This window comes from Aulonocara sp. 'chitande type north' Nkhata Bay, linkage group LG8 (assembly GCF_057382095.1).
Source record: "Aulonocara sp. 'chitande type north' Nkhata Bay isolate Kocher_YH1m ecotype deep benthic linkage group LG8, A_spYH_male_GT1.1, whole genome shotgun sequence".
NCBI lineage: Eukaryota > Metazoa > Chordata > Actinopteri > Cichliformes > Cichlidae > Aulonocara > Aulonocara sp. 'chitande type north' Nkhata Bay.
The window spans coordinates 21,867,090-21,884,609 of NC_141351.1; the positions used below are offsets into that span (position 1 = coordinate 21,867,090).

Here is a 17,520-nt window from a genome sequence, read left to right on the forward strand (position 1 = left end):
GATTTAGGCTTTTCAACTGCGTTTGTGTGACTCAAAGTCCAAAGCTCCAAAAGGATAATTGTGAATGGGGTTTGGAAAGAGTAGCACAATAGCGTCTGTCTAGCTCTGCTGCACCTGGGCTTGGCGTCGCTGGCTCTGCTTATTCAGTTAGATCCTAGATGAGATTCATTATGAGAGAGTGCCTAATCAGGCCCACTGAAAATGTACACCACTGCAAGTCATTACAGATCAGATGAAGATATCACATATCACCGTATTGACTCGTCTATTTTTACAAATCAGTGTAAGTTGGGTGTATTTTGTTTCTTAGATGCAAACTTTTCTATCACTGAAAGGTAACTGAATATAATTTGGGTTAATATATTACTCACATTAAATAGTATTCACTCTCACATATGGAGGGCACTTTACTAAAGTCACATATCCATTGTCTCTAATGCCTTTTATCAATCTACACAATATTTGGGGGATTTAAATCACATCATGTAGCTTTTAATGGGACTGAAACTTGGCTGGAATTTGGGGATTTATGCTTGCAGATTCATTTTTATTTTAATCACTCACCGGCCACTTTAAGTATAACTGCTGCACAACCTTTTCAAGGGTTTACAGTGAACGGTGCAAAAAGCAAAAATAACCAACGAGCGGCTGTTCTCTGGGCAAAAATTCCTTCTTGATGTTAAAGGGATGAGATTGTTTTGAGGAAGGCAACAGTAACTCAAATAACCAGGCATGCAAAAGAGCATATCTTAACGCACAAGATGCGAAACCTTCAAGTAGAAGACCACACCAGGAGTCGCTCCTGTCAGCTAGAAACAGGAAACTGAGGCTACAATTTGCAATAGCTCGAAAAAATCGGACAACAGAAAATTGTACAAACATCATCAGGTATGAGTTTCTGCTGTGACATTTAGATGGTGAGGTCAGAACTTGGTGTAAACATCACGAAAGCGTGGTAGCATCCTGCTTTATTACCGACTGAGCATTGTTTCAGTATCACGTCATATGGACCAAAGTCTCTGAGGAATGTTTCCATCGCCTTGTTGAATTTATGCCATGAAGAATGCAGTCCTGAAAGCAAAATGGGCTCCAACCCAGTGCTAGCAAGGTACACTTAATAAAGCGGTCGGTCAATGTAGCTCTATTATATTCAAGAGAATACAGCCAATATGGCACACCAAAACAATCTAGATACTTGATAACCCTACAAGCAAAAAGAAAATTATCTAGACTTGATTTTGTGGGGAACTATTCACGTAATCTTCACTTGCTCTTGTTTCGCTCTTCCACTTCTTCTTTTTGCTTTTAGTTTCCTTGTTTTCTCTCTACTTCTATTTTAAGCCAGTCGCCATCTCTGCAGAAGATGAAATCCAGACTGCTTTTAGATTGTTAGACAAAAGTCCCCAACTCTTTGGAAACAAATCAAAAAAGAAAAGAGCTGGTTTGTCACACCATGTGACAGATCTCTTCACTGGTTTGGCCAGAGCGGCTTGTATTGTCTGTTGGGATTTCGAGTAGAAACTAGATAACACCTGCCTGTTAGTGACGGGTTTGAGATGAGTGTTTTTAAAGAGGCGGAGGGAACTTTCACTTATAGACAAAAACATTGTGAAATCGAAGCGGGCAGGCTGGGTGGGGGAGTGGGGGGCTGAAGGACTTTATTTCCTCTATATAATAGTCTTAAAGCAAGGGCAAAGAAAAATTTGTATTTTCTCCGACTTGGTGTGACTGCTACAAATGCTACACAAAACCAGTTTGGCAGGTTAACATCTACAGTGTATCCATGTTGTTGTTCTATTGATTTATCGATGAGTAAACTGCTGGCATGCTACACACACAAATCATGAAGGTCACCTGAATGAGCACGACTCAGATTTCAAAGAAGAGAAGAAAGTTACACCATCAGAGATGAAAGAAAGGTAGAGAAATATTAGATTCTTGTCTAAAACACAATCTGTTTCTTCTTAATTTCAGCTCAGGTTCCTGACAGCGATGAGCAATTTGTTCCTGATTTCCATTCTGAGAACTGTGAGTACATTCAGTTTTTGTCCTTTAAACGAATGTCTGGAAATGCGCTCTGTGTCAGTTTCATAGAAAACAAAACTCTGGCCTTTTGACCACACTTTGTCACAAAATTTCAAATTCAATCAGTATTGAGTCATGTAACACACAGTGCTGTACATGCCCGTCTAACCCCATCTTTCTGCTTTGGCATTTAGCCTGTTCATATAATTCCTGTTGAATTTTGCATGTTACGAGAAAGACGGGATGAAAGCAGCGGTCAGATTTGGGCTGTGAAGCCACCAGAGGCTTACGTGGGGATACTGTAACTCGCTGATGTTACAGTAATCTCTTTGGGAGGCAAAGCTATGCAGAAACAGAGGGGCTAATGACCCAGTCAACATGGAGTGAGTTTGGATCCTGGCATTATGTCCTGCCGCCATCCATTTGCATGCCTTTGAAAAGTTGAATGGAGACGGCCCAGGAAACCAGTAAAAAAATTATTCAGGGCCCAGGTACAAAGATGGCCTTTTGTCCACATCGGAAGGTGTAAAATAGAAAAGCAAATTCCTGGGCTGCACAACTGAGCGCCTATTTGAATGAGTTTCCCTTTCTTGTTGTGTGTTTTAACAATGGCGATTCAGGATATGGGTGGGAGTACGTGTTGCTCTACAAACAGTTTTTTGTTTTTTTCGGCCCCATTCAGCACATTGAAGGCTTCTCCGTCTTAAGCAATGACACCGAAATGGCTGGAATCTTAAAGGAATCTTAAAGGGAACTTCTAGAATTAATCCCACCCCCTAAGTAAAACTGGCAGCTTTGGTTCCCGGTCAAAGGCGCTTCCTCCATGTGACTTTTGTGTGCAAACATCATGTGATTTAACCAGCTCCGTGTCACCACTGTTCAGCCCCTCGGTGACACATGCCCTGCGCAATATTGTCACTGTGTCGGCCGACAATACGGAGGAGGATGTGCGGATGATCCCCGGGCCACACAGAGGTCATGTCTACTTAACCCCCTGGACTGTCAGCCAATCAGCTGTCAGGCCTCCACTAAGGGTTGACCTGGGTATGATTTGCAGGGTCAGCGGGGCTTCAATTTGACAGGCAGCTCACTTATACGCAGCAGAGACACTCCTGCGTTGACAGACAGTGTCCCTGCTGATCACGGTCAATAGCCGCTGAGTCCACTTAGAGCATCTCTATTCAGCTCTGACTGGTGGAAAACTGAAGCTGACAAGCGACTTTAAATATTTGCGCTTGTTCTGTTCCCATGCTGAACTGAAAAGGCGTTCTCAGCAAGTGTTTAAAAAAGAAAGAGGTGACTCACCTGTTTTGGAAACTCAAAAACATTGAGAAAAAAAAAAAAACATAAAGGAAAGCCTTAATCCCAGGTGACCGGAATATAATTGAGGCCTCCACTGAATAAGCATCCTAGTAAAAAATTAAACATTGTTGTTTACCGAGTCAAGTTGTTACCTGCATGGGTGTGGTGCTGACGAAGGGAGGAAATGTGGAGCCAGTGAAATGGCAAAAGAGAGGCAAAAACATTGGAACATGTTGGAATGCTAGATTAGAGAAGAGGAGGGGGCAAAGCAGGGATTGTGCAATACCTGCACATCTGGTAAATCTATCTCATCTGGTCCATTCTCCCTCAGTTCACAGCTAACAAGCATGCTCTGTCTGCAGGCCGCCACTGAGGGAAGGTTATGCAAACATGCAACTTTTATGTACTTGCTGACCTGCCTGTGTGTGCTTAAAGGTAATTGAGCCATTGGTGATAACAGTGCACCCTATGTTTTTTCCATCGGCTTCATGTGATTGCCCGTGAGGATTAATGCTTGTTTTTCTGTGGTGACAGCACCTTCAAGGGTTAGGCTGACGCTACTGTCAGACAGATTACTTTGTCTGTTTACTGCCTTCGGGGGAGAAACACATGGAGGTGTCAGTCAAATTTACAGTGCACAAGCGTAATTAAAATAGTTTAGACGCGTCACTAGTTTCGCACTAAAAGGCCACAGTCGGAGGCTTTGCCGAGGCTTTGCCTGCACTGAGAGCTTGTTCTTTGTTCAAGTATGTTGTTTACACTTGGAGCAGCTCGAGAGATGTGACCCATTCATAAATTTTCTTCCCTGTGTGCGTAAAAGGAAGTGTGCCTCTCCCTCCCCCCTCTTTCTCTCTCTCTCTCTTGCGCTTTCTCCCTCTCTCAGTCCTCTCCTTCAGTCTTCATTCATAAAAAAGCCCTACAGTACTACAGACCCCCCCCCTCCCCCCCCGCCTTTCTGACGCCCCCCCCCCTCCGCTCTTCAAGTAGATACTCCAAACTCCTCCCTCCCTTCCTGTGTCTGTACAAACTAAGTCAAATTTAAAAATCTGGACTCCCCTTTCCCTTTTCTCTCTACCTCTCTCTGTCTTTCTCTCCAAACACACACATTCATGCACACACTGAGTGTTCCAAGATGTGAACTAATCCAGTGATTTTAAGAGTTGTGTGGGACGATTGTTTAGTTTTGTGCCTTGCAGTAATTATATAGGAAGTTGTGGCTATAGAATGCTGTTACAGTTCTTCTCGGCGAGTAAGTTTACCAAGGGAGAGAAAGCAAAATGACAAAGAGCGAGAGTTTCTGAGGGCAAAGGGGGAAGAAAAGAAAAAGAGATGAACACATAAAACTGAAAATCAACTTTGTCAAAATAATTTCTACCTTTCGTCCTTCTGGGGTCCTTACACATTGTCTACATGCAGCTGTTTTTCCATTTTATTCTTTGCAACCTTTTCTTTAATTGTAGCACACCATGCTATGAAATAGGGCTGCATGATCCGTTTCTATACACTGTCCAGAAAGTGTCAAAAGGTGTCTGAAAAGCCCAAAGGCATCATTGTCAGATTGCTTGTTTTGTCTGACCGACATTAAAAGGCTGAAGTTATGCAAGATATAATCACAAACTGTGTATAAAACATAGACATAGCCACCGCAGTGGCACCTGTTTGTTTTGCGAACTCTTATTCTGAAGCCTCAGTTTTAGCATTGTGGCTATCTTGGTGTTTGGAAGCAAGGAGAGGCTTTATTTTGGCAAGCAGGTGGAGTGTTGGGTTATCTGGAAGAGCTGAGGAAGCTTGGTTAGCACACCGCATCTGTAGACTGTATCCATGCATTGCACAGACACCTGCAAATCTGTGCATTAAATTCTAGACGTATTTATATGCTAGTTGGCACTAAATCTTGAGCAGAAGAGGATGGTGGCTAAAGGTACCTCTCACCACCTGTTAAGGTAGCCCAGCCTCTAATGATGCATTGCAATCAATCCTAGTCAGTTTGTGGCACTGAGCACAGCTCGTCTGCCACCCATCTCTTTGCAATGGTTGACTGTAGTTGATTGGAGGAATTTCTGAATTTTGTTTCAGATTAGAGGGTCTGTCTAGTAATAGAACGAATAGACTGACTCCATCTTACTGCCTTTTTGATCAGTCTTTGACAGAATCAGAATAGATTTGACACGTTTGCCTAAAAATATAACTATTTAAACTGTTACTAAAAGTTGCTGATTCTCTTTCTAAAGAAAGGAAAGAAGGTAGAAAAAAGAAAAAAAGGTTCCAGTAACCCAGCTCTAACTAAATCCTCCCAGCAGCGTGGCTCTCTGGCTCCCTGTGTTCTGCTTTGTCATGAATTCAGAGCGTTCCTCTTGTTTGGGTTGTTTTTCTGGATCCGAACTGGCCCAATCAGGCCCTATTTGGAGCGTGGGGCGATGGGTGAATCGAACCCATCCCCACCCCCTTTCCCTGCTCCCTCTTTCCCCAAAAGAGAAACATGCAGCTCTGTGTTCTCCACTTTCCAAAATACAGCTGCTATGCAACAAAGTGTGCAAAAACATCCAGGTGCCTGCCAGACATGCACAGATACCGCTCGCCTTCTCGCTCTGGGGGAGGCGAGCCTTCCTCAATGACTGTGTTTGTTGCGGCATTTTGTTTTGTTTATGAGTAAAACACTTGATTTCTCTAACATGAACATATGATTTCTTTTGACAGCTTCTCCTCCACTTACTCACGCATGTACATAAACACACTTGGGCTGGTATACGTTTTGTTTTTTATACACAGGCTTCAGCCCTGCAGTTTTATGAATGGGTTGGTTGTGAAAGACTGGCTGAGGCAGCACATTGAGTTAGGGGGAGTAAACCTTCATTCATGACATTAACATGAGTTATTCCTCTACCAAAACACCTATAGAAGTACAGGCTTCTTTTCTGCCAGTCTTTGACTGACTACAGTGATACAGAGAGTTTGTTTTGCTAGGTCTTTATTTGTATTTTCTCTGTTTGGTGGAGTTAGAGCCACATGTTTGGTTTAAATGTCCTAAATTCAGTTAAGATGGGACCTTTTAAATATACATAAAAGTTACTTTAGGTTTACAACATCTTTTAGTCATGTTTTAGGCAATCAAATCCACTGAAAAGGAGTTTGTAATGTCTACAATGTAGAGGAAAAGGCGTTTAATAACTTCCAGTGGGGAAGTTAAAGCTGAACTCCTGTGTTGATTCAGAACAGCCCTGTAAAAGCCAGGGGGCCATGGGGGATTTGAGCCAGGCAGCACAGCCCGCATGTCAGCAGCATAGTTCTGTGAATGGACAGCAGTATGTGTTTTATTACAGGAGAGTGATGGGAGGTGTATGTGCAAGGAAAAAAGGGTTGATGGGATGCTCATATGCATGCCTGTCTCTTTCTGTGTTATTTACATGAACAGCTTTGCTTTCTGCAGCTGGAATTTTTCTCTTTTAAAGGAGAGCACAGACCAAAGTGGGGAACAGATGCCGTGGAAGAGGGTGAGGCCATAAAAACAACAGTAGCTTAACTTGATTGAATAATAATAGGAAGAAGCAGCAATTGCAATGACAAAGGCCAGTTTGAACATGTTGGCTGTTATGATAATCAGTGTTTATTACAACTTTAGTGTCAATTTGGATTTGACAATTAGGCATCTCTTTTAAGTACACGTTCCACGTTCCATAAAAGCTAAAAATAAGTCGGTGCTTACTTTTGGCTTCACACGAGACTCTGTTACTTCCCCTTATTCCCTGGACCTTTAGAGGGGAACGTAACAAGGCGTATGATTCTTGCTTCGGGTGCGAGACGTCCCGGACGAGCCCCCACTTGTTACGTTCCCCCCTAAAGGTCCTGGGGATGAGGGGAAGTAACAAAAAAGTGTCCGGATTGAAAAAGGAGAGAAAGAGGCAAGCTGGTTTAATTAAAAGGCTTTATTAACGTTTCAACAATACTAATTCAAAGAGACGGTCAAGCCGCTATCACTCTTTTAAAGGGAAACACAACAAAACTCAGTAGTTGGTCAAAGCCCTGGAAAGTAAGTAAAACAAAATGTTAATCACCAAACACACTCCTCTCCACAGAGCAGGAGTAATCGAGCAGGATGCGCGCACACACAGTTCACCAGCTGAGCCTAGAGCTCACCTTTCTCTGGCCTTAAGTACCTCTAACTGCTGATTGGAGTCAGCTGTACCCAACGGACGGCACTTAGGCAGAAGAGACCACACCCACACCAGGGCAATTTCAACAGACTCGAACCCCATTCACCTTGGTGGAAGTCATCTGGAGACTTTACTCACCCAATCCGTATGAAAAGACCTGTGATTGGCCCGAAAACGAAACCCAGGGCAGGTGCAGGAGTCTAGTTTACCTTCAGTCCACTTCAATCTCAATATCCTGAAAGTTTATAGGGTTTTGCTCCAGTTAGGCATAAAAACAAGTTGTAAGACACTTAAAATAAGAGAGAACTGGTAAAATGACCATCTACAGTACATATACAGTTGTCCAGTATAATTACAATTATTCCCAACATTTTCAGCTCCACTTCTTCCCCCTCTTCTTCAACCCTTTCTGAAGTCATAATCACTTTAAGTTTGTAACTTTCCCAAACAGAAGTTTTGACTGTCCATGACAGAACTCAGACTTTAGCACTGTTTATACTTTACTTAACCCAACCCCATCTAAACCATTATTTGGCTTTGTCCCTTGTATGGTGGCCATCATCATGTGTACCGCAGCGCTCAACATTTTTAGACATTACTCAGCTTAGCTGCTTGAGAGAACACAAAGCTCCAACACAGTCAGTTGAGGCGTTAAGGAGTCTTTAACCTGCCGGCTTGTTAGCACAAAGTACTTGTTATGCCTAACTGAGCCCATGTGAGAATAACTTGGACAGTAAAAGTCTGGTGAATTCCCAGTAAGCAAGTGGGCATCATGTGCTCCCTTCTGCACAGGCTACCCAGACAGCACCGTCGTCTAAGAGACAAAGCCTGACACTATGTGCTAGAACTGAGAGGGGGCAACTTCAGCTTTCACAGCTCATGTAAGAAAATGACTTTGATATTTTGCAATTTTGCAAACTAAATTTGTCTTTAGAACCACCTGTGTTGTCATTCCTCTCTAATTTTTTTTCCTTGTACCAATGCTGCTGCCTTTCCATCAGTTTTACGATAAAACAAAGAAATTAGTAGCTGCATGGCCAACCAGACAGTTCAGCAAACACAGTTATCAACACACCAAACACGTCCAGCTTCTGAGCAGAGGAGGTCAATGCATAGTAACCTGCTGACACACAGCAGAAGGTGTGTAGCGTGAGCTGAGAGCTGGCGTACGCTGATATTGATCCTCGCTAGTCCAGGAGAGGAACAGAAGGAGATGGAGAGGGTGGATGGATGACTTGATAAAGATAAAGCAGAGATAAATCAGTCTGTAGGAGAGGGAGGGGAAAGTGGAGGGCTAGGAGCGGGTCAAACGTGCCACGAAGCATTACGGTCAAGATCACTATCGAGAGGGCCGGGGGTGGGGGCTTTCTGAGAAGTGCGGGAAGAGCTGTGGATGTGGCATGCTCACTGATAATTTCAAGGAAGGTGTCCCGGCCTTTCAGTGTGTTATCTCCTCCTTCTGATGAGGTAGATTTCACCTCCAAATACGTAAAGGCATGCATTCTCACAAACACGTGAACGACTGCACACTCACATCCACGAGATGCCCTGGTGGGCAGCTCATTATATCATTTCAGTAACAGTGTGAGGGGGTGGATCGATCGCTACATTAAACATTAAGAGGGGACAGCTATATTGGGGGCTGAGGGATTGAGAGTCGAGAGTCAATATTGTTCCAGATTAATTACATCCACCTCTCGCCTGTGACGGGATGTCCCTCTCATGGCACGTCCCAAGACAGGAATGTATTGTATCGCCTGCACTAAACAGCAATAAGGCTCCAAGATTTATGGCTGTTCAATGGCCATTTATAAAAAGCCAGCGCTGCACAATTGAAAGTGAAGTGGACAATAGGGAAAACATATGATTTCAGAAGATTTACCAATTAAATTCTGATCCCCTGATACTTTATTTTCTCTCCCTCGTACTCAGTTTTTCCCATTTCTCTTATAACGAGAGCAATATCAATACAAATTGATCCAGTTCACTGAGGATTCAAGGTTGTACTGTAGGAGGAATTCTGGGGGAAGAAATCTAAGTTTAGTTGTTAAGACAACAATTACACCCCTTTCAAAAAATATTGTTTCGATTTCAAAAAATGGGAAGTGATACTATGATGCTTGCAAAACTGTAGCGTCACTGTTGTTCCCATGTTTAGTGTCATTTAGATCTACATCCTGTTAGCCAATGCAACATAGTGCACCAGAGGCGTTCCAACGGCCAACAAAGTCCAGAAAACATTTGTCAGAAGTGCCACTGTGCTATCCAAAGAAATCATCTCTCCGCCCTACTGATACTATAGTACTTTCCATCAATCTCGTTAGGCTTGTTTGGCAGCTATCTGACAACCGTTCTTTAAATATTCAAGTAGCCTGAACCATTATCAGATGAGAGAAGATGATCTGTAAATCTGATAAAGCAGACACTAATGGAGCCAACACTCCTGGGCCTCCCCCGAGCAGACAGACAGTGAAGCCACTCCTGAGCCCGTTGGCTCCCAGAGACGAGGGTGAGTTCGTCTTCCTGATTGTGCAGTGGCCTTAAAAGCATGCACACATGCCCAACACATGTTTCCATGCACCACTGGACAGGCTCGAAACGGTCTGGATCACATTGGTTCGCCTAGCCTCCCTCGCTCTCTTTTTGCTCTCACTCTTGCACATTTTCACACATAAGTAGAAACTTGGCCAAAGTCAGTACCACATTGTGACCAGATTTTGACTTTTTAAACTTCTATTTTTCCCCCCTTTAAGGTTTTAGACGTGCTCTAGATAAAGACAAGTAATTTGTGCAGTCAAATGTTACAATCTTGTGTTCTTAAATACATGTGGAAGACACTCATTTTAGCTATAGTTATAGCTTGTCTTTGATAAATGAGATTTAGGTGATTTTTAAGATTTGCCCTTGGTGCTCTATTTCACAATTACTGGGCACTTTTGACTCTTAAAATGCACATGAAAAATGCAGCCCTAAACTGGGAAAAATGAACAAGGAAAAGAATTGAAATTCATGATATATTTAAGTGTGTGATGTAATGCATGATACAGTGTGTGTTCTATACTATCAGTATTTAAGCTAATAGTTCTTTAACACATAAGATGTATATATTTTCTACAAAAAGATGTACTTTAATTTTTAAATATCATTACAAAATTTAGTTTAGTGAAACGGTAAGAAAGACAATTAAACAAGGTTCCTGCAATTGTTACTAATATGATTGCTTATAATAATATGGCACCCATGATTTAAAAAATGTGTTCTAGCTGGTAGCACCTGTATAAGGATGGGTCATTCATATTCATTGATCATGGTTCATTTTTACTGGATAAACTGATGTAAATTTCAATTCATTCATCTGAACTTTACACAGAAGCAAACTACTTCTGTTCTATTTGTCCAAAAAGTGAATTTCTTACAGCAAATTACTTTTGCCCTTGAATCTCTGCAGAAAGAAAGTAACACAGCATTTCCACAAGCAGAGAGGGAATCCTAATGAGCATGTGCAATCACACTAGCTCGTTTTTGGACTGAGGAATTGCATGTTAGCGCTATCCCTGGTCTCCATATGTACATCGACTTGACCGTTTTTTGACCATGACAAATGGTGTAAAAATTGAAAGAAGTAATGCAATAAAGCATTTGTTTCTCTGTTTACTAGGCCAAAACATTCACTTCAACATGCGGTATTAGTCATTTAATATGAAGCTCAAAAATCAGGTACACAGCTGCGATCTATTTATTTTTATCTGTTTAGTGTTTAAAAAAGAGAACCCACACAAAACAAACTATATAAACTTAGAATTAGACCATAAGCTTGGTCTCACAAAGTAAAATCCACCAGTCTGTGCAAAACTTTGACTGTCAACACATGCATTATAGGTTTGATGTAACCTACACTTTAAATGCTTTTAGATTCTTTTATACTGTGCCAGGCATTCTCCTATTATGTCTCCACCACAATGTATTCACTAAGCAAATAACGTGATTCACAGCCTCTGTAAATCAATAACTTCCTTTTTAACCTTTAAAACCATCATGGCATAATTGGCATCCTTGTTATTATTGATCACTCACCACAAGAGATCAATTGGAAAGAGTGGGAGACCAGGTGTAGGCCATCTTTGCAGCTTGCTTTTAACGTGGCTGTGCAGCACGCTGAGGCCACGTGTCATTCGTTCTGCCATGTACAGCACATTTCATGTGAGACGGGAACCAGATCTCTAGATAACCCCGAGAAGATCCCTCCAAGAGTTCGACTTGAATCTTATTTGTATGATTGGATGCATTAAGTGTGTATTTACGTTACGCTTCACAAGTTCCTCGCTTTAGCAAGCTCCAGTCACCCTGTTTGACACCGAGGCTGATGTCCAATGAGTTATTGTGAGCGAGGCTGTCGTGTGCTGCAGACTTCCAGAGGCTTAGCACTTGGCCAAGCAGCATATAAACATCCAACGTAAGACTCTCCAGATGCACTCCTGTCTTCAGATTGGATTTCCCTACACTAGAGCCTTTAATGGTAGGAAATAATCTGTCCAAAATAAGATGGAAGAGTTCATAGCCAGGTCTCGTCAACTGCACGCAGCAGCTCCTTCACTTAAGATATTAAAATATTTTTGACTGATACAGTTCATGAAAGTTTAATCCCATCATTCTGTCTCTTTCAATCAAGGCGATCGTAGAGATTTTTGCAAAAACTGGTTTAAAATATCAGTCGGTGTCAGTACTATTTGTGTTTTTGTGTGGAACCCCAATAGTGTTTCCTGACATTTTCACCCCAACTCCATATGGCTCAGCTGAGGAGACCATTGTGTAGTGAAGAGTCTGTGTGGGGATCGTGCTTGCTTATGCCATTTGTTTGTGGTAGGTGTCTGTTGAATGGAAACCTACCCAATGTAATTATCCCTCTACTTCCTAAAGCACTCAACCATGACCATCACCTTTCACCCTGCATCCTCCCCCTCTAAGAGCCAACATTTACATATGTAAGAGCGCATCTCCACCCTGTCTTTAGCTCAGGGTTATCCCTTTACACAGGGCTCAAAAAAGGGTGCAAATGGCAAAGAATACGACAAAATAAGGAAGGAGGAGATGAGATGTGTTTGGATTGAGGAAGAGCCCTTTGACCTTAAGAGGTGGTGGGAATCTAACAGACGTTGCACACATTTTATACACTCCTGTGCATGAAATGTGGAAAGGCATACACATCACTACACTCACATACATTTATTTTACCGTATATACTTCTGTGTTATCTCAAAATTGTCTGATTTACAACGCAAAAGCTGTTGTGTACTGTATCTGTCTCTTGACTTCTAAACACCTTTCAGTTTCCTCCGTGATCCATGTTTAAGTTCACAAACTGTCCCTCCCCCTAAAACCATGAAATATGAGGGTCTCTGTGATGATGTAACATTTAACAAAGCAGTTAGAGGAGGTTATACTGCCCCAAATAAAAGCAGGAAGAGAAGTGAACGTGGAAGAACATAACTCTCCCTGGATCCGTTTACAAGACTGCCAGCACCGTATAAACTTTAGCTGCAAATTTGACATCATTTGGACAGAGAGATTTACTGTGATATACCAGAGAGTTTGTAATAGTTGGGGGAGACCAGAGTTTGTTTTAATGACTATTCCTGGAGCTGGATGTTACACTTATTCCCAGATTATGTTTTAAGATACACCAGCGGCTTGGCTTTAAAGATGGCAATGTCCCAACATTTTTTTTTTTTTTTTTTTATTGTGGCAATCCCCAATTTTTCATTCTAGCTCTAATATATCAAAGTTTTACTGTGTCAAGAAGAAGATTTTCTGCATGCACACGTGCACCTTAAACAATATACACTACCTGGGGGGAAAAAAAGTCCCCACTTGGATTTCACTAAGCAAACAGGTAAGAGCCTTCCACTGGATAATTACTGCAGTGAATAATATGTTTCAGCTGGCAACAGGTTATTTAACCCCAACTGATGCACTCAATAGCTTATTTCTTAAAGCACCATGTAGGAAGACACATCCCGTGTTCGTGGAAAAGATGTTATTCCACGTCTGAAGAGTTAGTCATTGGTGGCCCGCATCAAGTGATGAAAAAAAAAAAAACCTAAGAAAATCTACTGAAACAAATAAAACTGAGTTAATAATGCTGTCCATTAAACCTGGAAGGACATAGTGGTGAATAATAGTCATCTCTGAGAAATAAATGCAGTCAGAAACTGGAGGTTCATTAAACACTTGGTGAAATAAAATCATTGAAATCAGCAATAAAACTCTTGATTGTGTTTAACAGTGAAATTAAGAACATTTCCACGCTCACAGTGTAAAAAGAATTCGAGGGATTGTGACTAAACAGCTGTGTAGCCTTAAGAAAACCACTTATCAGTGAGGCTAATCAAAATTAAAGGCTTTAGTTTGCTTGGGGAGCATAAACGCTGGACTCTGGAGCAATGGTAAAGAAAACACTGTTTGGTCTGAATCCAGATTTGCCCTGGTCCAGACCAATGGATGCCTCTGGGTAAGAAGAGAAGGGGATAAAGTGGCGTTCCCATCACGCCTCGTGGCTACCGTACAAGCCAGTAGGGGCAGTCTTATGATGTGACCTGAAATGAGGTCAGAAAAAAAAGACCAGGTTTTTCCATTTTAAATGGAGTTTTCTTTTGTATTCGCTGCTGGCACAGACATACTCCAGGATGATAATGCCAGGATTAGTTCAACTCAAACAATGAAGAAGTGGTTCAGGGAGCATTTTCACTCATGGGTTTGATACTACAGATACAGGGATGTGCTGGAGAAGCCATTTTTAGCTCCAGTCAGCCCAGTGGACCACTTTATCTAAAGCAAGTCAATATATTAAAGACTTAACTGGTCTTAAGGGTTAATTACAAAAACCCACCCTTTTCCAATTACGTAAGTACACATGTGAAAACTGTTAGAAGTGATACATTTGGCTCATTGTATGATGTCTGAAGCATCGCCCGCGGGGGTATTTCTTTTGGGGAAGAAAAAACAAAAAGAACTTTCTTTGTACAAGAACTCTATGACAAGTTTCATGAGAAATTCGAAGCAACAAAATGTCCACAAACGGAAACAATACAACTTTGTGTGCTTCCTTAGCAGAAAGATACAAAGTGGCCCGAACCAGAAAAAAAGAGAGGCCATCAGAGCCTTACAGGTCCTAAAACTGATGTCATGGTACTCTTAAGAACTAGATTGTAATAGCTGGGGAGTAGCACACATTTTAGCATAGCTGAAAGAATTAAAAAATGTAAGATGATAAATTTGAGTAATGGAGTGCAATCTGCCCCAGGGCACAGGAGATTTGGCTGCTTAAAATAGGCCTCTGAACACTTATGTATAGTAAACAGTCCCCAGATTTCATAAATCATTGTCACTTGTTAGTGTAGATAAACATTAACAATAGATAGTGTAGATGGATCTGTGTTTTTAAGGGACCCAGCATGTTTAGGCCATTGTCAGCACAATGCTTTTCCAAATCACACGTTATCATTCATTGCAAGTGCGATTGTGTTCCTTTAGTGAAAATGACTGCAGATTCTCTCAGAAATTGCTGTATTCATGTTTCACCAACTCTGTGTGTGTGTGTCTAATTGAAGTCCCCATGCGACAGCAGTCACACTCGCAGGCAAATTACACAAACACACAAATCTGCATGGTGCTCATTTACCAGATTAATTAATATTCCAGAAAGGTCACACACAAATAACTCAAACACACACACATACCCAGACCCTTCTGAGTACAGCTGACGCCGTTACCCGGCCGGTCTCTTTGAAATGGAACATCATCATGAACTGAAAGCCACATCAAGGGCAATATTCCTGCCAATCGCATTAGTGGCTCTGCTTGGCCGCGCTGTGAGTGGACACTCTCTGAGGATTGTCTGCAGTTCATGACCAAGACAGAGAAAGATGGGGATGTCAACAGACAAACACTGCTGTATTATTAGAGCAGCGGTCATGTGCCACCCTCTGTGTGCTAGCAGACAAACTGTCGGAGACTTAGAGGAGGCTGGAATCCCATCGCGTCTGTCTGGGAAATCTGGGTAAATGCTCTCTAATCCTGTTGATCCTCCACTAAAGCCAACACTTCCTCACCTGCCTGCCTGCCATGGGAGAGTAAGTACAGACCAAAAATAGGAAGGATATGATGATGAGCAGCGCTCTGAAATCACATAATTTATCATTTAATGTGTTTGCTTTCTCAAAGGCATTCAGGTTAAAGTAAAACAAACACTCGAACAGGAATTGCAAGTTTGAATCCACAGCAGTTGGCAGAGGATTTTGGATATGCGTAGGTGTTATTGAAAATGTTTAAAAAGGGTATTTGTGACACATGCTCAGAGAGGGAAAATAATAAAGGGCAGGGCAAGGTATATTGGACAGCAGTTGATGTCACACCCTGTAGTATATTTTTGTTTTGTTTCTTATTTTACTGTAAATGGGACCATATATAAAATGTTCTGCTGTGTGTGAAACTAGTGAGTGAGAAGCAAAAAAACTCGGGTGAATTGTTGGCATTTCCAAACTTTTTTTTTATCAACTAAATATTATTATTATTACTTTAGCGATAGCGTTGTGTAAAGGTATTACACTTGTACAGTCCTGCAAAACTAAGTACGTCCCATTATTCAGTAACTTGTAAAAACCACCTTTAGCAGCAATGTTTTCAGGTAATGGTTTTCTATATGATTTCATCAGTTTCTCAGGTCACTGTGGAGGGACTTTAGCCCTCTTTTCTTTACAGTGTACATGAGTTCATCAAGGCTTGCAGACATTTGTTTATATCAGTTTCAATCAGGTTTAGGTGTGGATGGCACCACTGCATCCATCTCATAGGTTTTTCTGTTGTAGATTTGCTGCTGTGCTTGGGATGACACTCTTGTATGTCTCTGTTTGGCCCAAGCTTTAGCTGGAGGGCAGATGGCCTCAATGACTGCAAAACAAGCCCAGATCATCATATGTTGTATATTGTACCCAGACGTCTCTACTTTGGTCTTATCAGTCCAAAGGACACTGTTCCAGAAGTGTCGTGGTTTGTTCAGTTGTAACTTTGCAAACTTGAGCTCTGCCACCAAGAGGTCGTCGCCTGGCAACCCTTCCAAATAATCTGTCTTTTTCTAATTATACTCTCATGAACGTTAACATTTAACACACCGAGGCCTGTAGAATCTGAGATGTAGCTCTTGACCTTTTTTTGGCAGTTTGTTAAGCATTGAATGGTAGGACTATGGGGTGGAATTGTGTTAGCACACACCGGAAAGCTTCAGACCAGCAAACTGACAAAGCTTCTGAAGAGTCCTGCAAAATAATAACTGTTTTCATGTGACTACATATGTTTGTTGACCGAGTGTACAACCATTTAATGAAAACTATTTTAATGTTGCCATTTTATTTCTTTTTTAAGAAGTAATACTTCCAACTTCCATCTTAACAGCAGATCCCTGAGGCAGTTTGTGGTTTATGTCACTGTAATGTTGTGTCAGTTTCCATTTTGTTTCACTTTCTACCTCCTGCTTTAGTGGGACAGTCATTTTGGGCTTCATTCAGTAGAGCCAGACTTCTTTTTCCTCCTCTTTTTGTGAATGGACGATGCTATATAATTACCTGGGTTGAGCTTTCAGTGTGGTCTGCTCCGTCAGCTCCACACCCACTGAACACACACCCACACCCACACACAAAAGGGATACACACTTTTATGCACGCAGCCCACTTTGAGACTAGCCGAGATTGCTAATACACACGCGCGCTCCTGCACACATGCGCACACTTAAATACATGCCTCCCCAGCTGGAAGTGCGCAGCTGCTGCTGTTTACCCTGTCGGGACCAGAAAAACATCCTGTACAGTTCTCCGGGTGAAAACCTCCCCTCACATAATAAACACAAGCCCTCGGCACATTTTGAAGCTCCACTTTGGGTGGTTTCTGTGGCTGTCGAGGCAAAGGTCCCCTCCAGCAGTCTGGCTTGATGGACAGTTTGGTGTGTTAAAGATTGAGTAGATTCCTTTGGGGGATCATCATATGGAAAAAA

The 17,520-nt window shown here is 41.9% G+C and overlaps 1 protein-coding gene across 1 annotated transcript in view; it reads left to right on the forward strand.

Annotated features, from left to right (window-relative positions):
* etv4 (ETS variant transcription factor 4) overlaps window positions 1-17,520 on the forward strand; it is a 39,840-nt gene that overhangs the window by 8,924 nt on the left and 13,396 nt on the right. The window contains exon 6 of the mRNA XM_086304273.1: window positions 1,975-2,028. Within this exon, the coding sequence (XP_086160399.1) occupies window positions 1,975-2,028 (54 nt within the window). The remainder of the gene's footprint in view (window positions 1-1,974; window positions 2,029-17,520) is intronic.